At 42.0% G+C, this 21640-nt stretch overlaps 1 protein-coding gene across 1 annotated transcript; it reads left to right on the top strand.

Moving 5' to 3' along the window:
- The first annotated feature begins 718 nt into the window (after positions 1-718).
- Positions 719-14584, top strand: LOC119385193 (protein lin-37 homolog). The gene is made up of 8 exons (XM_049413195.1): positions 719-793; positions 1018-1021; positions 2460-2614; positions 9676-9825; positions 10384-10457; positions 11686-11757; positions 12069-12138; positions 14503-14584. Exons 1-7 carry the CDS (start codon positions 719-721, stop codon positions 12106-12108), a joined length of 570 nt encoding a protein of 189 aa, XP_049269152.1. The 3' UTR covers positions 12109-12138; positions 14503-14584.
- The last annotated feature ends 7056 nt before the right edge of the window (positions 14585-21640 follow it).

A 21640-nucleotide genomic window follows, 5' to 3' on the forward strand; every position in this document is an offset into this window, starting at 1 on the left:
GCAGACTTTGCATATTTTGCATGCATCATTGTTGATGATAAGCAGCCGGGAATGGGGTTGCCAACTATGCCGAAATATATTCATACACATCCCCTTCGATTTGCTTTTCAGCGAGCCCACTCGAGCAGGCGAGAATGAGACTTGATGCCATCCTGCAAGGCCTGGTAGAGAAAAGCCTGATAGAAAATGCCTTGAAAAGGTGACCACACACAATTCTAGCGTTACTCACTTTCGTTGTTCGATTTCAGATACACTGGTATGCCCGAGGCTTTCTGTAAGAGCGTTCTCTGAAGTGCTGCTTTTTCTGTGACCGCCTACTCGTTTTCGCACAGTATTTACAAAGTCTTTAAATGGTTCTACACCAAAGAACACAATCAGGTCAACTAAACATAGTACCTGAAATAGCTACTGCAATAAGATTACACAGATAGCAGAATAGCCTTCTAATCTCTACAGTGCCGAAACAATTTATCAAATGATCTGCACCATTCCACTTGAGATCAAAATGTGATGAGGCGCACTGTCTCTACTAGTTGAATATATGTAAAGCTGGTGTAATGTATTTTTTTTCTAGACAAAATGCATTGTGTCAGGCAGAAGATGAACCAAAAACATTGGATTCTGCTGTACAGTAAGTTTGTTAATGTTATTTATTTGATAACAATGCGCAGTACGATAACGTGTGTGATGACAGTGTATTTCAATTGATGTTGCAGGGATGAACCTCCTAAGAAGATACGGAAGTGCCCCAGGAAACGCGTGCGAAAGGCTGCTCAACCTGCATATAATCCAAGTATGTTTCATTCATGAAACTAAGATGGGTTTTCTTGTATGATCGGTGGGCTGGAATGCCAGGGATACGGGCTGCCCATATGTGAAAACCTTTAGGCATCATTACACGGAATCTCAACTTTTTGCATTAATGATATTTATTTCAATAGAATAAGAGAACACTTTCAACCAGCATTTTAAAGCTAATGCTTCAATAGTCAGAAAATGTATCCCTTTTGGCTACAGATATGTGCGTAAAAAATATATTAATGCAGTATTGACCTTGCACAGGTTGAGGAGATTTCATTCTTGTAAACAACGGGTAGGTAAAAGCAACTTTTTAATGAAAACCTAAACTGGGACCAACCCATTTATGAAGTAACTTGAAGTACAGCTAAGATGTGCAGTATACTGTGTAAATTATGACAGATCCTTCTGTTAAAACAATCAAGCTTTTACTCTATGGTGCATTATTTTCCTCTCGCATTAATCATAGTCTCATGAGTAGACATCGCAAGGAAATAGAAACAAGATATTTTTATTATAGAAAGAGGTTATTCATCATATTGCAATAGCACGAGGCAAACACATACCAGCAAATCGTTCAGAGAACTTAGCATCTTACCAATTGATCAAATACCCCACTTTAATCTCATTACAAAGTACAAGCAAAGCTTGTTATGAAAGTGTGCTCAATTTCTTAAATTACGTAACCTTATAAAAACTACAGAATCGCGTTATAACATTTTTTCAATTTTGAATGTGTATATATACACGCACACATACAAACACATGCACAAACATACATAAAGGTTGTTTGAACAGCCCCCCCCCCCCCGTCAAAAAAAAAATTGTTCTGCCTGCTGGTTTGAACCTTGTTGTTGCACTAGTCATGGTTAAAAGAGACTTAAACAGTGCGTTCACACTTGTTTAAGCTCACTTGAAAATGATAACATTGCCATGTTTAACATGTCAAAAAAAAAAAAAACCTTAAGAAGCGCTCTCTTGTTGAAATGAAACGTCGACTCCAGCAACATTCAATGAATCTGATCACTTCATATCTCCATCACCTCCTGAACTCCGCTCTTGCTTGGATTCTTGTTCAAACTTGCGGCACATAGTTTATTTTTCTGCTTACCTTGTCAGACTAATCATGCTAAAAACGATAAATTTGTGCAATACTGCTCATGTCTATAACATCACTTACCACATTGTTGCTTTGTTTCTTTTTATCTTGGGAATATATTTCACTTATGCATTGTTTCTGCATCTATCCTGTTAAGTGAGTTTCTTCAGTTATGCACAGTTGTATACTTTATATAATCAGTCTTCTTGTACATTGTTGTTTCCCATTTAGCATTGTGTGGATTCATACAAGGTTGATTAAGTTGATGTTTTTTCTTTTTCTGTAAATATTGTTGTTGCCCTCAGCGGTTCTTTTTTTCCGATAATTTACTTCCAATGCCTGTGCAAAAAATGCACAAAGCTTTAACATTTGTACTCTGTGGCTTTCGGTGCCAAGAAAAACGGGTCAAGGGCCCCACTAAGCTGCCAACACAGCAGCCTTTTGCCCTTATCGTTGCATTTTCCTCTCTGCTCATTCTGTAAAAAAAATGCTAAGTAAAATTTATTTCAGGTAATGCTTCGTGGGAAAATGTATTTCATGAGTGCTTTTCTTTTCATTACAGATTCAAGCATCAGAAGGATATTTGAAAACAGCATTGACCTTAGCCAGTTTGATGAGGATTCTTCCTTGTATACAATGTGTCGTTCATGGTTACGAGATAAGCCTATGCACGCTTCTGAGCAGAACGATGATGGCAAAGTTGACAAGGAAAAGGCAGTGAGCATTTTCTTGCACACATGATGGCTGCAGGATACCGAGGGTGCCAGAAAGGAATGCAGTTTTTTACATGGGCAGAATTTCAAACAGTGCAGAAATGAGGCTTTGATACCACAGGACGAATAATTACTAAGATCAACCAACTCGGCATATTCGTTGTATTTTGCAGTGCTAGCAACTACAAAACAATAGTGAATGGTTTGAGGTTGGTCCAGGAACATGTATAGACAAAAAAAAAAAGCAAATGGAGACACTAGACTAGATTTTTTACCCTCAAGTCTATTCTACAGTCTAAGCATTGTTTCAGTGCTCAGAACTCGGGTGGTGTCTATGCTGCTAGCTAGGCATTAGCAAGCAAACTGATTGATTGATTGATTGATTTATTTATCACCACCTTACTCCTCATAGGGCATTGTGTAAGGGGTGCAGTACAGCAAATACATAATAGAGATAAATATACATCAGTAAAACATTGGTTAGTGCAGAAGATGTAACTGAACTCATGAACGTAAAATATACTAAAAAAGCAAGATACAGTGTGCGAGGGTATTACACAAAAGGTCACATAAAAGCAACTAATTAAACAGCAACAGAAAATGAAAACAACTGACAAAAAAGTGTTTTCTGCAAATAAATGTACACAAAGAAAGTAAAAAGAAAACGTGGAAAATAAACCATATCGGTAACAGTACTATATAGGCACGGATGAATGCGAAAATGCAACATATCAGGTTTTGGTACATAAATACCGTATATAACCCGCACCAAAATACAGAAAAATGTGTTTATAAAGTTAGGGGTGCGGGTTATATGCGACAGAATACGGTATTTTTTAAGACTCTCCAAGAACTTTGCGAGATCTCGCTCTGATGCCAATCATCTGGTAGGTCATTCCACAAGCGAATAGCTCGTGGAAGAGCCGATGGGTTAAAAGCCTCGGTTTCACCATACATGCATGATAAGCTGAAGTTGTCATGTAGTCTGTGTGAAGTTCGATGAGCCAGATGAAGGTGAATAGACGGCATCCTGCTGGTGTGAATGAGTTTGTGGAATAGTGACGAAAGAGAAAGATCATGACGAGTGTTTAGTAGCTCGAGTGCAAGCTCTTGTTTGAATGCTGGATGGGTAACTGTATGTAATGAATCAACTCAATCTGTTCTGGGTAGATTCTAACATGTTAATTTTCAAGTTATCTTTTACTGCTTTTAGAGGTACTGCTTTGGCTGTAGTTGGTGACAGGCGTGCTATTCAGGCCCAACTCAAATGTAACGAAAGTATACATACACGTCATTTATGCTGCTCAGTGAGAAAAGGAATAGCGTTATGTACATGACATCATTGCATGCTAAGCTTTAACTATTCAAGGAATATTGTGCCTTTTGTAGAGGCTTGATCCTTGCTTTTGTCTTCAAGAATAAGAGAATTACATGTGTAGCTGTGACAGCTTCATAGCAAGAAGCATTCCCAGCACAGAGCACTGACAACGACAGAAGATGCCTGGCTCAGCCGAACGCTATTCTTGCTATAGCTTCACGTGCTTTAGTGTTTGTCATTATTTAGTGCTACTGTGCCAGGCTATGTGCACATATTAAACCTAGATGGCGAAATTAAAGGCCCCAGCTATGGCATCTCTCATAATATGCCTGTCTTTTTAGGAACTTTAAAATCCAGTCAGTCTATTCCAATGCCTCCTTTACAAAACTGTGCTTGTCAATTCTGGTGCCACGCAATTGGACTGTCACGGATGCATCTGTTCACATGCCGCTCGCGGCGCAGCGCTGCTAACTGACACTACGCTGCCACCAAGAAGGCTGCTAAAATGTGCGCGTGGCGCCCGAATTGCGCAGCTTAGCACGTCAGCTGTCAAGTTGCCCATTGCACTGTACTTTATTTAGTGCAACAAGACTACACATAATAAATAGAGAGTACTCTTCAAGTTGCCATTTCTAACTTCTTCTTTATTCTCTTCTCCTTACACCTGAGTCTCCATGGCATGGAATCTGTCACCTTCTTCCTCAAGTGCTTGAGCTTGCTTCCCTCCCCCTACCCTTGTTTTCATCCCTTATGGGATAATAGTATTTTAAAAAGTTGGCTACAGAGGCTGACTCGACGGTGCAGTTGGGGCCTGTATACCAGATCCTCTTTAAATGTCCCGGTTGGCTTGCTGTCTTGACAACAGAGAATGGCCCTCTGTGATTAGCACGCTAGTTTGGCAATCCTTTTCTCACCAGCACGAAGTCTTTCATAACTCTTCTTGGGTCCATTGTATTCTGTTTTTTGTAAAAGTTCCTTTTCATCCTCTCCCAGTACTTCATTTCACTGTCTTCAGTTCTTCTCTCTTCTGTCAGGCAGATCGTAACTTCAACTCCTAAGGTTGTGTCGGCTGGCAAATGTGTTGGTTTTCCCGTAGCAGCAAACAGCAGTGCGCATCCCAGAGCTGTTGTATAGGACAACTTATGATGGGCTACTGCAGCTTCAAGGCAGCACTTCCATCCACCTGGGAAGTTCGGATACATACTTAAGTACTGTGCTGCGTTCCGTATAGCTCACTCCGCTAGCCCACCAGCTGCTGGATGATATGGTGCAGTAAGCAACTGCACGCTGCTTTGCCCATTCATTGAGTTGGTGACTCCAGAAAGCTGGTTCATTGTAACCAACACCTTCACATTGTGAAACATCTCGCGGTTTAGAAAGGAGATCACACTATTGGCGTCCTCCTTTCCCGCTTTTGCTGCCACCATTCTTGTGCACTCAATGATGCCCAACAGGCAGGCACGAGTTTTTTTTACACTTTCAGATTTTTTTCGAAGTTCAGCGAAGTCCATGTGAATGACCTCAAATGGTGTAGTAGAGTGTTTGGGTAATACCATCTTTTGGGTTGGCTGTTTAAACTTTGCTTTGTTGATCTGGCATTCATGACACGATTGCACGTATCTTTTTGTATCTTCATGCCGGGCCATGTGAACCGTTTGGTCAGCTTCGTGTAGGTCTGCCAGAAACCATCGTGACCACCCGAATGACAGCTTGTGTCATAAAAGTTCAGAATGTTTGAAATTAGTGCAGGAGGCACTGCAATTTTTCTTGTTTGTTCCTGTTTGTGTCAGTTGTAAAACTTCAATCCCTTCCCAAAGTTTGGTTGCACTTATTGTTTTCCATTGTACATCAACAAATATGATCCCCAATCCGGACATTGCGTCGGCGTCTTTCATTGAAGCTCCTGGCCAATGATTCACTTCAAAGTCGAACTGTTGTAGCTAGCTTACCCACTGTGTGACTTCTCCTCTTGGCTCTGCCATTTTCAAAAGATGGGTATGTGCTTCGTGGTCAGTGTACAATTTGAATTTTTGATTTTCGACGTAAGAACGGAAGTACAGCCTTTAGGATGGCCAGTGCTTCTTTCTTCATTGTCATATAATTCACTTCCACTTTGTTAAAAGTGTAACTGTGGTAACCAGTTATGCGGAGTTGGCGATTACTTGGCTGGCTTTCATCTTGCTGATAGAGTATTGCTCACATTCCGTAATGCAATGCATTCGTGTTGAGCTCGAATAGTAGAGCGAAGTCTCGTAGTGTAAGAACTGCATCAGACGATATAACTCATACCAGCTCTTTGTAGGCCGTTTCGCAAACCTCTGTCCAACAAAATGGTACATCTTTTTGCCTTAGTCTTGTCAAAGACCTCGTTTCAAGAGCATAGTGTTGGATAAACACCATAAAATGACCGGCCAGCCCCAAAAACACACGCAGTGAGCAGACATCAAAGGGCTTTGCAAGTTTTGTGATGCGTGCCACTGATTCCTCCATAGTATTTTTCGTAGTGCTGTCCAGTACTCTACTCAAAAAAGTCACCTTGCTCTTGAAGAATTCACTCTTCTTCAAGTTGACCATGAGGGTGGCTTCTGACAAAACTGTGAGAACCTGTGCCACGTGTTTTTGATGGAGGACTTCACTTTTAAAATAAACGATGATATCATCTATGCAGACATTGCAGAAGAGTTCGAATGAAAGGGTGTACAACCGTATTCATCATTTTCTGGAACCAACTGGGCGAGTTCTTCCATCCGAAAGGCAGCCGGTTGTACTCATAGATGTCAAATGGGGTTATAAAAGTGGGGCACTACTTTGTATCCTCTTGATGAGGTACTTGCCAGAAGCCTTTACAGAAGTCTATAGTACTACAAAACCAGGAACATCCACCTGTCTTGTCTATAATCCCATCCATTCTAGGCATAGGAAATGGAATAAGATGTGTCTGGCTATTAATGGCTCTGTAGGCCACACAAAGTAGGAGGCTCCCATCCTGCCTGGGAGCTATGGTGATCAGTGATGCATATGGTGATACAGATGGACAGATAATACCTGCATCCAGCACCTGCCCAAACCCATCTTTCAGCCATGCTTCCTTTTTTCTGGTGAGGTTGTATGGTCTCTTCCATACTACCATTGTGTCATGCAGTTTAAATGGACGTTCAAACTTTGTTGTACCTGGAGGATAGCCCCCTCAGCACAATAATTCCAGATATATCATAAGAATGCCATCTGATTTCAGCACAATGCAAATTTGGTCTCTCTTTCCACCTGGTTCTACATCTTGGCTCACGAACACAGTGTCATCCCAGCATATGTTAAGCTTCAGCAATTTCACGTCTGGATGAGGGAGTAGAAAGTCATACTCAATGCCTTCTATCACCAGTGCCAGCATATTTCTACAGATTGTGACTGGTACTTCAGACACATCCTCATCCATTCGCAGTGTTCCTTTTCATGGCCGTCATAGCTCCGTACAACGACAGTTCTGCCTTTGAATATGTCCTTGGGCTTTGCTTTGTTTTTTTTTCATAATTGAAACTGAAGCTCCACTGTCTAGAAGAGCTCACATAGTTTAACCGTTCATGTCAAGCTGTATGCGCAGTAAACTTTATGACACAAGTTGGACGGTCTCACATGTTGAATGAACGAGTTTAGATTTATCCTTTGCTCCATCTTTGTATTCATCTTCTGTGGGCCCATTCTGTCACTTCCAAAATGCAACAAGTACTTTTCACCCAAGAGGCTAATGCTTGGTGTCTCTGAAATATATTGTTTACTTTTGAAACTTCGTTCAGCCCAGGGATGCGATAATAGCTTGAGTAATTCCAAAACGCTTCAAGCGTTTTTGGACAGTGTATTAAAACCTGTCATTGCAAATCCCTAGGTAAGCCGTGTATGATAAGAGAAAGAAGTGATGAGATCAACAATCCAGATGTAGCTATGTGAAGAAGTTGCTGTTTTTCAAGAAAATACTCGAGTGGTGTTCCAGACTTAAAACAGCAGACTATTGGCTCATGCCACCGCTCAACTGAATTCTTGTTGAAAGTTTCCATTTACACCAAGGTTGAGTCTCCTGTTTCAAAAATCGCCACTCGTGCCAGATTTTTTGGTACCCCGCTAAGGAACTGTCGCATATTCATCACCAAGTTTTCATCAGACAGCCATCCATTGTTCTTCGCATCTTGCCCAAAGAAAGCTATTCACCCTTGTGGATTGTTGGACGCGTTGTCGAATGTCTGGATGTATTAGTCATGACGAATGCTTTGCCCACTTCGTCAATGCAGCAGCAAGAGCCTCAATAACAGCGCCTTGCTGCAAAATTTGCTGCTGTTGAGTTGTAATGGCTCGCAGCACTGCCTGTAACTCGTCAGACGAAGCTTGACAGAGTATGAAGTTCCTTTTTAGTGGTGTCAGCACCAGCTCGTTGAAAATGCTTAGTGGAATGTTGACATTCACGGAACCTCGCTTCAAAAGTTCCTCTGAAGACATGGAGGCTTCATTCAGAATGAGGTTCAGAAGCTCACCTGCAGTCACATATTCAGAAAGTTCTACGCCAGCGTTGTCCTCGACTTGATATTCCTTGAATACTGCAGTGTCACTGCGGTTGTCCACAAAGAAAGTCACCCACATACTGGCTCTTGTCGCCAGCTGTGCCAAATTATGCAAGATCACACATAATAAATAGACAGAGTACTCTTCAAGTCACCATTCCTAACATCTTCTTTGTCCTCTTCTCCTTACCCCCCAGTCTCCATGGCATGAATTCTGTTGTCTTCCTCAACTGCTTTATCTAGTTCATCGTTTATGCTAACGAAGCACTGCTCAAGTGCTTATATCGCGAGTATTTCATGTGATACAAGCGATATAATTGTGTGACACAGCTGCACCCGTTGCAAGATTTTGTTCCCGCAACCCAAATTTTGTTACAAGTGAACTACAAGAGAGATGTTTGCCTACTATATCAGGGTTAGCCTGTAAGCAGACTTATAAGTCACATTACCCACATCACTTCAATTAAATGTTGGAGTTTAATGTCCCAAAAACACAACATGATTATGAGGGTCAACATAGTGGAGGGCTCTGGAAATTTCGACCACCTGAGGTTCTTTAACATGCGCCTAAATCAAAGTACACAGGCCTCAAGCATTTTCGCCTCCAATGAAAATGTGACCGCCGCGGCTGGGATTGTTACCCACATCGTTATCAACCGTGTTCTATACTTCTTCACACGAGAACTAATTATGGAATACAAATAATTTCTTATCAACTACCATCACTATTAAATAAACTCCATTTCGCAGGCACTGAAATCATAGACTCAGCTCCGCGAATTTCTCATTAACTCTTCAAACACTTAAAAGTACTTCCATAAGTCTTATCCCCGTACATGTGCCAACTAATGTGTTCCCACATTTTTTTGTCGCTATCTTCTAGCAACATTTGCATAAAGCATTTCATTCATGATCGTTAGTTATGCTTCTCGCTGTTTCATATGTGTTTATATCCTGCATAGTTGTGATGTGTAATCACTCTAATTAGTGTATGTGTGTAATCTGTGTAACTTGGGCCAGTTATTGTGATCATTCTACTATGTATTCATTGCCACCACCACCTCTGCCTGATTTAAATGGGGGGGGGGGAGGGGTGAGGACTTAGTCAAGCGGTTAATCCCTTTTTTTTCCCACCCCCTCCATCGACATTGTACTCTATTGGTGGAAATAAAATTATTATTATTTATCTCCCTTTTGTAGAACATAAACTACGGTGCATCAGACGATGAAAATGGCATTCATTTCCTGCCCGCACCTGTTCCACTTCCCAAGGACGACACTGGCAAAGTCAAGGACCTCCGAATAGCTTCGCCTGTTCCACGGCCCAGTGAAAAGTTTTTTGTTGCATCGGTGAGGCCTTGTGATCGTGAAAAGTTATTGCACATTCAGATTTTTTATTCCACGATTCAAGAGACGGTGTCACCCACATGCTCGCTATATAAAAGACTACAGTCACACTTGACAGCGCCTGTTTAGTTTAGTTGGATAGAACTGCTTCGAGCCGTGAGCTATAAAGATGAACCAAAGACGGCTTAGGCAAACTTGGCACTTTCTATGCATGACGGGCAAACAGCTGTCTTCACTAAATTAAGAACAAGCAACATTCAATGGTCCTTGAGAAATTGCCTGTGACACTGTTTTCGACTCGGAAGCAATAGTCAAGAGACCACAGCATTAGAAACAAAATTTTTCTGGCATAGCCATGCAGCTTGTGTTTTGATGCAGTACATTGCTTAAATGGGTGCACATATACTGTACCAACTGATTTCAACTTACAGGCCTGAGCTGTGTTACATGCCTTAGCATGCCTGAGGTGTTATTCCTGAAACTTGTTCCAACCAGAAAAATGACGGCACACAGAATCCCCTCTTGTGTTACATGTGACAAAATGCTGATTTCGAATTTCAGGATGAGAGCGAGATTGTGCCTGTGAATGTCCTACTGGCTGGCCATCAGAAACGCTGGAAAGAAGTGCGCGAAAAGTAGGGACATTTTTTTTTTCTTTTTTTATGAGAAGCAGATGTGCCCTTTCTGGCTGCTTAACTTGCAAATTTACTGAAGCATTACCTGATCACGTACTTGCTATATTTCAGTGCAGATAGTGCCATTCTTATGCACTGCACTTGGTGGACATATCATCAATGAGACATCTGATATTAGTACTTTCTTGTGGTAAAAAGTGTCTGTGTTGCATAATGTACGAGTAGCCCTTGCTGCTCCAAGATTGACAAATCATCCCCGAGAGCATTGCTCTGACAAACATTTATTGCTGATGCAGTTCCTACTAAAATCAATCTTGAAAGCATATTCAGTTGTTACCCACAGCCACAGTTCAAGAGCAGTGTTTGAAGTTGCTTCCAATCAGTCAAGTACAGCATTTTGATTGCTGCAGCGCAGATTCTCCTGCATTTTTAGTGCAACCTGTAAAATTTGCTTTCACAACGTGATTATTGCGTGACGTGTAGTGGGCACACAGTGCAAATGTGCTGCCTAATGTCCAACTTCATGTAGAGGACATGTATATATCTAATACTAGTATGCACCGCACTATTTGAAAGGTGAAAAATCCTTGGAACACGGGGTGTTGGTGGAGCCTGCGTTTCGACAAGCAGACTTGTCTTCTTTAAGGCTGCTACTTCAAAGTTACAGCCTTGAAAAAGACAAGTCCGCTTGTAAAAACGTTGGCCCCAGTGACAACCCGTATTCCAAGGATTTTTCATCGCTTCAAGATTTCATCTTCCCCTGAACTACTACACTATTTAAAAAGCACTCACACTGGTTTTGTAGCAGATATTCAGGTTTGTGCAAGATATCCCAACTGCAATGAGAAGCATCGCACACAGTGAAGGTATTCTGTCACCCAGGTTCTGGACGCAGGGGTGGGTGCCAGAATTTCTTTTACCGGGGGGCAGGACAAGCGAGTTTCTTTGGAGGGAAAGAGAGGAGGGGAACTTATGAGTTGTGTTTTGACTATGTCTGCTCTTGGGCGGCAATGGGGGGTCGAAGGAAAATGTTTGGTCGGGTGGCTGCCTCCTTATGTCCCCTCCTGGTGCTGCCCCTGTCTGGACGGCAAATTCTTAAGAATGATGAATCTGGAATGCTTCCAACTGCAGCTGATGCTAAAACTGAAGCTTAAACTCCACCATTAGTTGCATATGCTCTGCAAATTTGCACCCAACTCATTCTGCTGATATCCCTTCTTACGGCCAGGTGCGTAAAGGCAGCTGTGGCAAACGAAGAGCGTTACAAGGAGAGCTCAGAGATTCTTCACAAGGCATCGAGGTGAGCTGGCGATGTATGAACTTGTTAGGCGTGAACCTCTGTGACTGGCTATTGTGTCACTGCCACCTATTTTCATACGACAGTACAAACCAATTTTCTGTCACATACTTGTAGCACCATCATGCTTTTGCCACTTGCCTCTGCCAACTAGCACCACACAATAAAGAAGTGCTATCATCACTTTAGCAAGTGCGTGTCTAAAGAGACATACTATAGATGAACTATTAAAATGAGACTGTTGCAAAACATGAGCGAAGCTGCCATTAATATCCTTACTACATACATTTAATGCAATTAGTTTTGCATTCCAGAATTGGCCATGGTGAAGTACCACAGGACAGGATGGCTTAAGGACAAAGTGGCCATACTTGCACCGATGTGGTAAGCTCTACGACGTGCAACATAAGACCTAAATGTAGTTAGAGGGACACTAAAGGCAAATAAATATTTATGTCAAAGTGAAAGTTCAATACCCGAGAACTTCTGAAACTTCAGTATTATGCACGGCAGCGCTTTAGTAATCGAGAACTTATGGTAGGTGTACGACACAATTTGCGCCACCAGTGGGATGTTCTGGTACCATGGCCTTGTGACGAAGGGCCTCAGTACAATTAATCACGAATACTCAAACTGTCCATGATAAAAATAACATTACAATGCATTTCAGGGCAACATAAAATGCACCTTGTGCATTTTGGTTAGATTAATGGAGAAAAGAACTTCTTGACGTTACCCTCGAGAATGACATGGCGGGCTCAAGAGTTCCGTTTTTGCTCGTCTGTTCTCCGCTGTCGGGCAGTAAGGGGAGGGCACGGTGCATGCTACATCAAAAGAATCTTTTCAGAAACAGGCGCTTTGAATTGTGCTAACAGTGCACAGTCCACTAAAATGTGATTTTCTTTCAAACTAAGCATTTCTTTGGCACGAAACAAGCACAACAAGCAATAATTTGCAGAAGCGTGGTAAGCTGGGCCAGTTGGTAATAATTCATTGCGGAACAGCGTAAAATAGGACTAAACAACAACAAAGAAAAGCACTTGTTTGTGTCTTTGCTGTTCTTTATTGTTTTGTCCTATTTTGCGCTGTTCTGCAAAGAAGCACTGCAAGGTTTCTGAAACATTATTTCAACAATCCACATCGACTTAGTATTTATAGTTTAGTGTCCCTTTAAGCTCACTGCATCAAAATGTATGGATTCAGTTGAAGAGGGACATAACAGTGAATGCAATAATTACTAGTAATTTGTGGTGCACTAAACTCCTACTTTGCAAACCAGCCTCAATTAAAACAATTCAAACTCATGTTTTACCCTGCTTTAGGATAATTCCACCTCTCAAGGCACTAACTATGCTGCAAATGATTCGCTACAAACATACTACCCTTTGCATAATACCTGGTCACTGTAGATGTGGATAGTGTTAGCAAGGCTCACAGCACTATCTTATGGCTTGAACGTACCTAAAAAATGACAAAAAAAGCTATTGTACATTGTAGTGAATAAATATAAACAGCTAGAATGAAACATTGGCAGTGGCACGATTGTAACGCAGCTGTTACAAAAATTGTCCTGACATGAGGACTCTCACATAACGAAAACATTCCTAGTTGGTTGGAGGAATCCTCACAAGATGTTGCTACTGTATGAAAGAAGAGCAGCAGTACAGCCCAGCAGTATCATGAAACGCATGGCTTGAGAAGAAGTCAGACGTGGACTTTTAGCAGTGACTGCTCGTCCTGAGCAATCGCGGTGGAAGTACTGGGTAACCATCACAACCACCACCCTGAAACGTTACTGCTGGACATTGCACGTCCAGTGGCGTCCAACAAACAGCCTGTCATTTACCTCTGTCCACCAAGGTTCGGCCTCGTGCAGCAGTGCAGTGCAGATGACAGTGACCTCGATGGCTCGTACCATCAGGCAAGTGTGCATAACCAATGGGATGATCCCACGAAGTTGAACAGCATAGTTTTACACCTCGTTAACACTGCAAACTTGTGGACTGAGAAACATTCGGCAGACATCAGCAACCACTGAGACACTGATGAGCTACACAGAAGACGTCACAGACCTCTCCAAACATGCCAGTGCTAGACTTGGACAAAGTCCAGGAAACTGTGCAAGATGTCCATGACATTTCCCACACAATAATTTCCTACTGTATTCAGCGATGTGTGCTGTCCTGTCTTGTGCACCTACCATTTTGTTTTTTACTGAGACTCGAATATAATTTTTATAAACTTTTCTTACTGAAAAATGTAACAAGGCTGTAGAGGCACCTATAAATAACTGCTGTACAAGCATGTAAATCATATACTGCTTCTTCATACACTCTGTGTTAAGCAAGAGTAATGCAGATCTTCTCAACCCAGCTTTTCGCTGCAGAACAGGCCAATATGTGGCAGTTTTACACCATTGGCTGCTATGAAAATTTAATTCATCAAATAGGTTGCAGTTTAGAAACAGTTCAACTTGCCTATTTCAGCTCTGATCCTGCCTACATTGAGGTTGTGCCGATCTCGGCTGCCTAAAAGCTACGTTTATAGTGCCTAAAAATCCACCCCCTCAATTTTAACCACAAACACGAAGAGGTGGTCATATTATCCACATGCATAAAAATGCTGCTATGAGCATCTAAACGTGACATTTATTGAAGAAATGGGTTTCCACATTTACAACATATTACTCGGTTAGAATACATGACTTGGGTATAGTATTGCATTCTCACTGTTTTTCCTTTCTTTCAGAGCAAGGGATCCACCTCTCCTTTCTGTCACTGCAGTGAGCCAACAATAAAGGGCACCATCACTCAGTATCCATTCCATTTACTAATTGCATTTACCACCACTAGCATCATTTGTGGCAGTGGTGGACTGTGCCATATTATTGGTTTATGCTTATTTCATGAACACAGTCACTCCGGCAAGTGTAAAAAAAAAAAATGAAACAATTGGTCAATAAGCATGGCACATCAATATATAGTAGACTTGTGTTTCATCTAAAAACTCCCATGCCTAAGCTGCACTCCTTATGAAATCTTGCTTACAAAGTATCACATTTATTGTAGCAGCTTTGACATCTTCGTCACAGACCTGTGCCAATAAGTGATTGCAAATAGTTCATACTTTGTGTTGAAGCAGTTGTGCTTAGGTGCATTACATGCATTCTAACGAAAGTTTCTTCAAACCTCACTTTCTTTCAGCAGTAATTTAGGGTAATATTAAATGTAGGACACCATGCTAGGCCCACTTTACAAAATTATACATGGGGGATAACTCTGAAAGATGACTGCTTTCTGTACACCGTAAAAAGTGAAAAAATACGAGGCTCAGTGACAATAAAAGTCAAGCTATGCAGACGCCGTATAGTCAGTCACAACCTATGAAAAAATGTCCGCTCCGCCCACAGCCACCGCTGTCGCTCCCACGAAGAATTCACATAAATGCTCCATCCAGTAGCGCTCGCTCATTTTCGTGACATCAAGCACTTGAGCGATTCAGATAAGCTGACTTTCCCGTACAAGCACAAGTTTCTGTTGCTGGTTTTAGGTCCAAAAAAGGATCGACAAAAGAGAAAACTTCGAACGTCCTAGTACATTTTGTCAGAGGCTCTGACATCGTTGCTCAGCCAAACATAATGTTTTAGGTAGTAACAACATACCACTAACTATTAATATGCATAGCATTTACATTAGCCGAGGAAAAGTACTTACGGTTCGAGTGGAAACCAGCTAGCATGACTGTCTTTCACAGGTGAGTGACAGGCACGCCGTGGTTCTGTGGGCAGAGCCTACGTTTTTTTTTTTTTTTGGGGGGGGGGGGTTGTAACCGATTATAGTAGTATTGCACCTAGAAGTGAATCCGACACCACCATATAAGAAAGTATTTCAGTGGGCACTGTGGCAGCCTTGAGAAGGCACAGGCTTTGGCTCGAGCATAGCTTGGCATCAAATATGGTTAGGGCTGCAGATTAAGTCCCCCAACAACACACAGGCATCCTAGGGATGTCCAGCAGGACTCATCCTAGAAACCATACTACTGAAAAAGAAGAACGACCTCCCTGGGATGCCCCAAAATACACTGCATGGTACCTGATGGGGATGTCATGCGTCTCATTTCTTTCTTATAACCGGACATTCGCAGTGCTTTTCAGCTTGAGAATGCTTAAGGGGAGTCTGTACAGGAGAGAAACTGCACGTAGTGCTTCTGTGATGTATGCCTTAATGTTGTTCTCGAACATTGGGCCCTTCAGCTCGAAAACTAGGGAAGAAACGTGTGCAGAAAAATACTTCTACTTTATTCAAAGCAAATGAACATCCTGCAAACTTGATCAGAAAGGAGAGATAGCATGCTTATTTAATTCTTAAGTCTTCCCTGAGATCGACGAATTTTTTAATACGTATACCATACATACTATATTTGCAGTTAAGTAATAATTATCAATTGTTTCAAAATAGTATGCTGCACTCCTTTGCAGTAAACCTTTCTACTATAAAGATGCATGCCAACCATGCATGATTTAGGGCAGGGGTCGGCAACCTGTGGCCCACAGGGCTGTATTATGTGGCCCTTGGCACGACAACAGACTACGTGACTACGTTTGCAAGAAGCACTTCTCGGAGAGTAAGTCCCATCGTTCGTTGAAAAAACTCACAGGGTCCCTTATCCATCAGACGAAGAGTAGAGCAGACTGGAAGGCGAAAGCCATCTTCTTTTTTTTCTTTAGTCGATGTGTCTGCCCTGCCCCACCTCCGTGCAAAAGCCTTCTTCACCTAACGTGGTTCTGGACTGCCTCCAGGATCGGAGGCATCGCAAGCTTTCTGCATCTCACCTGGTTTTGCACTGCCTCTTTTGCAAGGCCATCCTTTCCCCCTGGTGGCTTTCCACCTTTCACCCAATGAAGTAACTTAAGTACATGGCTCCTTAATTGTCATAACCAGCAGATCTTAGCCTTTCAATTTGTTTGTTAAAACTTTCTTGTATTGCATGGGGGCAAGACGTGGAAATGGCTCACTTCAAACATGGCGTGATGATGCCATTTTTTTTACAATCTTTTGAGTGACCTGAACAAGAATCCAGAGGCAGTTTAGAGGATCTTCGTGAATATATCCAACAAACATGCTGTTTCATAAGCCTCAACTTGATATCCAAAAACTGAAGTTCACCTTTTTCTGGTGCTTCGCAAGTAAAACGTAATACAGAACCACATTCCCCTGATAAACCCTCTCAATAAAGAAAGAAAATCAGTCACAATTCCTTATGTTCATTGTTTATCACATTGCGTGAAGAATGTAGGTGCACGATACGGCATAAATGTTTCTTTGTCCGCCCCCAACAAGCTGGCTAGAGTTTGCAAGAAAATTCAAGATAGAATGTACAGAAAAGATGACAGCGTTTGTAAAACCAGACATGGAAAACAACACGTGCCATGTAATATGGGAGTGGTATATTAGATTCCTTTAACGTGTGGGGGGGGAGTTACATCGGACAAACAGGCAGGTGTCTGAACATTAGGTTGAAAGAACACAAGCACTCATTGAACACCAGAGGGTATGCTCATTTGGCTCCTCATGCTAACAGACGTGGGTGCGCCCGAAATTCATTGAGGTAATTATTTTGAAGAGACATAAGAATCAGTTTGTTGGAGAGTTGAACGAGGCATACTACATTAGGAAACAATCTGGTTCATGTATCAGTGAACCATCGGTGACGTTACACGATTGCGAATATGAATTTTTAAGCCAGTACATGCGACTTTGATCTACAATGCTTTTTGTGTTCACTTGGTTGTTTGTTGGTACACAATGATTTTTGCATTCCTTCAGTTTGCGAATGTGGGAAACGTGCGGGCGTTGTTCTTATAAGTGTCGTTTCTGAAATAAAAAATTTAGTTGCGAGTCAGCACTGTGTGTTCATGTTCCTTCTTTTCTCTGTGAGTGTGGTTGCACTGCCGGTCCATCATGCAGTGCGAGTGCACCGGCACTGTATAAATGTTTGCCTCGTGTGCAACATGAAAGTTAGTGCACGCATTGTCTCTCTCTGTTTTTGTTCTTGTGTTGCTTACGCGCAAAAAATTCTTAGCATGCACTACCAACTAGGGCGAATTTTTTCGTAAACCAATGTCGCCCTGTGCTACAGCGTCCATTGTCTTTTAACCAAACTAGCCTCTTGTTTGTTTGTTATGCTGGTGTATTTCTGAAACATCTTCTTGGTTCATTGTGCCTTTTGTGTACAGGATGAAATCAGAATTCCAGATATTCCCAAAGCCACAATATTATTGTGGCTGCTCCTTTTGGCATTTACAAATGGTCAACGATTTAACAAAGTATTGCTGCCCTACTTGTGTGTTTGCCAAGCCAGTTTTCCCATTTTTGTTGCGCTGATACAGGTCTGCTTGATGGAGGCACCTTGTACTTTCCTGTGCCTTTTGAGTGTAGGTTCTTGGACAAAGTCGTCAGTCCATTGCTCCAGCCTATGCCAAGTGGCCAACATATTGTTTGGAATTGCTACAATAAAGTTTATGACCTGTGAAAACCTCCTGTAGCACAGCTACAGGAGGTTTTCAGGCTGCTTATGTCAAATAACATCTCAATTAAATCTCTAATATATTTTGTGCCTTTCCTGTGTAGATTTTTATCAGAAGTTTTCTAGATTTTCTTGTTTCGTGGGGTGGGCATAAAAATTCTTGCGTTTAAGGCTGTTTTGGAGTAGTTCGGCACAATTTTTTCAACTTTTTTGCTTTTGGAGCAGCTTGGCGCAGGAAAACGGAATCGTATAAAAAATGAGCAATATGCGCAGCTGTCTCACCCCTGCACACTTTACCTATGTAGCTATCCCATGAGTGTCACAGAAAGTAGTCTGTTCACACATTGAAATATTTCACCACATTAGTGAAAATTGGTAATCCTTATAAGCTAAGAAAAAGTCTATAACATATCTGGTATTGTCAGGAGCTGTTGAGGGATTTAGTATTGTTGCTTAGTTATAATCATTATTTAGCAGCTGTCTTGCTATAAAGCTTAAGTATATTGCATAGATCAATAGAACCTTGATGTTGCCAATAACAGAACACATAGTAAAAGCAGTTTGTCCTCACCAAACTATGTGTTAAGCATAAGACTATCATGGCAATAAGTTTGTGAGTGAAGTCCTTGCGATGAGCCACGGAACAAAGAAGAGGACAAACTTCAGCTAATCCTTCGGCTCTGATCTCATTTGCCGAGACTGCAGCCTTTTCCCACAGTGAAGATAAGATCGTAACAGCAGCATAGATTATTCCTGATATGTTTGGCTATTGTTGCAACAAGTTTGTGATTGAGAAGCCCTTGCAATGAGCTGCAGAAAAAACTGCAAAAGCCACAAGGGAAACAGCTCCAGCTATTTCACATATGATATCAGTGTTTCTGCTGGCTTTTCTTCAGACTGGAACAACCAAGTGAGAGGACAGACCAAATGGCAGTTCTAGGAAAATAAGTCTTTATTCAGCCTCTGAAAAACATGCAGTCTCCAGGATAAACGTAATGTAAGACCTGCACGGGCATGTATTTACACAATATGTACATCGTACCGTCACATTCACCCACAGGGGCTGTGCAATAAATACGTGGAAACTACATGCACAATGATACTACAAATCATGGCACCTCGGCAAAAGCAAAACATTAGGCACACTATCAGACGTCGAGAATGCGGCAGTGTTTGGTTCTGTCCCATTTGGGCTCCCAGCTAAGAGGGTTACAGCTGTTTGCCAAAATTCTTCTGTACTAACTGCAGAAAGTGATTTGTCAAGTGGTTTCAATACATACTAATCATTACGGCTCCTCACACTTAAACGACAAGAGCAAATGATCACCTCAACTTACTTTGCATTACGTATATAAAATGCAGCTTCAGAATTCATTAAATTGCAGCCAATGGACAGACTGACTGGCTTAACAAACACCAGTGTTAACTCCAACAGACGAATAAATCATAACACTACATATCTGCATCCAAACATTGCTTCCAACAACACACAAGACATTGTCAAATATCAATGCAGATTCTATTACCTTGTTACATGCACACAGTACAAAATACTTTGGTGAAGGCAGATAGCTGTGTTCTTGAGAACAACATGGACAACTCTGTGACATAGCAAACTACGGCTCTTCCTACTGACTTTCCTAAGTGTGGCATCATCACAGAAATCTTGCTCAATATGCATGCGAATTGCATACACATGGTGTTAAAAGTTGCAGGATGTCATATCTCAAACAGTCCATGTGATTCCTTAAAGGTATGCTACCCGAGCTGTGGAAGCTATCACTGTCCACTATGCGGGTCATCACACTGATCTTAGTGCAATGATGCTTAAGCATGAGGTTGAGGATTCCATTCACGATTTTGGTAGCCATACTCCGATAGTGGCAGATTGCAATAACACTTGCGTACCACGTGTTTGGTACACATCAACCAAGTCCAGGTGGCTGAAATTAATTTTGAGCCCTCCACTACAGCACTCCTTATATGTAATGTGTTGCTTTGGGTCACAAACTTCACAATCCTAATACAAAGAGATTAATTTCGACCACCTGGGGTTCTTTAAAGAGCACTTAAATCTAAGTACACGGATATAATAATTACACCACGTGGCATGGATGTTGATAAAGCCGTCACACCCAGACCAGCTGTGCTTTCACACTGAATGCAATTGAGGAGAGCAGGTGCCTCTCACTTTTTCAAGAAAGCCCCAGCTGCAGTGCATCCAAAGCGAGGCTAGCTCTTTGAAAACCAGCTCCACATGAGAAGCAGCGACTTGTGGCAGCTGCCTCAAGCTGTCATGCATACCAGTTATGCCTAATTGTATGCAGGAGAGATGACATATCCTTCACTACACTGATGACATACCTTTGCACATGAAACTAAAAGGATTCGAAATTGTAAAAAAAATTGTGAGACCAATTGCAATGGCTCTGCATGTTGCAACAATGTGCTTTAACATGCGTCCAAAGTGCAAATCCACTGTACCTCAAAGAGCACACCTGCAAACCCGAGTGGATGTATGTCATTTAGTTTAGAACAGTTGCAACTAACACCTAACAAGAAATGCAGTGACTGTGAAGGAATACAGGAAACAAACATGGTGCATGTGGTTAAATGAAAAGCACATTCGTAACGCAAGTGTAACATGGGCAGGAACAACACGTTGTGGAACTACTGCTACACCAAGACGTTGAAAGGCACTTATGCACGTGCAAGAAAACAAAAATGCTGTGCACCCAACACTGCTCATCAAATGCATAAATTACATGGGACAACGTCATTTGCTCATCTTTGCCTGACGACGACGACAACAGCATTTGTCAAACTCTAGAGCAGAATAACACAAACCTTCTACTTCCAGCTTGTCTTTTCGCAGCGCAGCCAATGTGAGGCTCACAATCTTGCACGCAATCGGGCTCAGTTGCTACAACTGTAAAATCCAGAGGAAGTACCACTACTCGTGCAAGTGCCCCGCCTCCCTTCAACACACATCCTCACCGGAGCCTAGCTGCAGCAGAATCGTTCTCTACATTTGCCAAATTTTTCCGCGTTGTGACCATGCAAATTGCGTCAAGTCAAAGCTGTTGGCCATTGACGCGATTGTGAGTGGCGTGGCGCACAGCCATTGAATGCCTTTTGATCTGCGAGCGAGCAGGCATCACCAAACACCAGCAATGCTTCACTGAGAGGCTGGGGATTGCTCAGCAAAATTTATTTTAGATGCGAAGTATCTTAAGGCGGAGCTCAATCCGGTGGTGGTGGTGGTGGTGGTGTGCGGCGTGACCGCCCTTACTGCGCATGCGCATACCCTCTCCACACACCTCCTCTCCACTCCCCATCCCCCTTCCCCTTTCCACTCCCC

This window comes from Rhipicephalus sanguineus, chromosome 1 (assembly GCF_013339695.2).
Source record: "Rhipicephalus sanguineus isolate Rsan-2018 chromosome 1, BIME_Rsan_1.4, whole genome shotgun sequence".
Classification (NCBI taxonomy): Eukaryota; Metazoa; Arthropoda; class Arachnida; order Ixodida; family Ixodidae; genus Rhipicephalus; species Rhipicephalus sanguineus.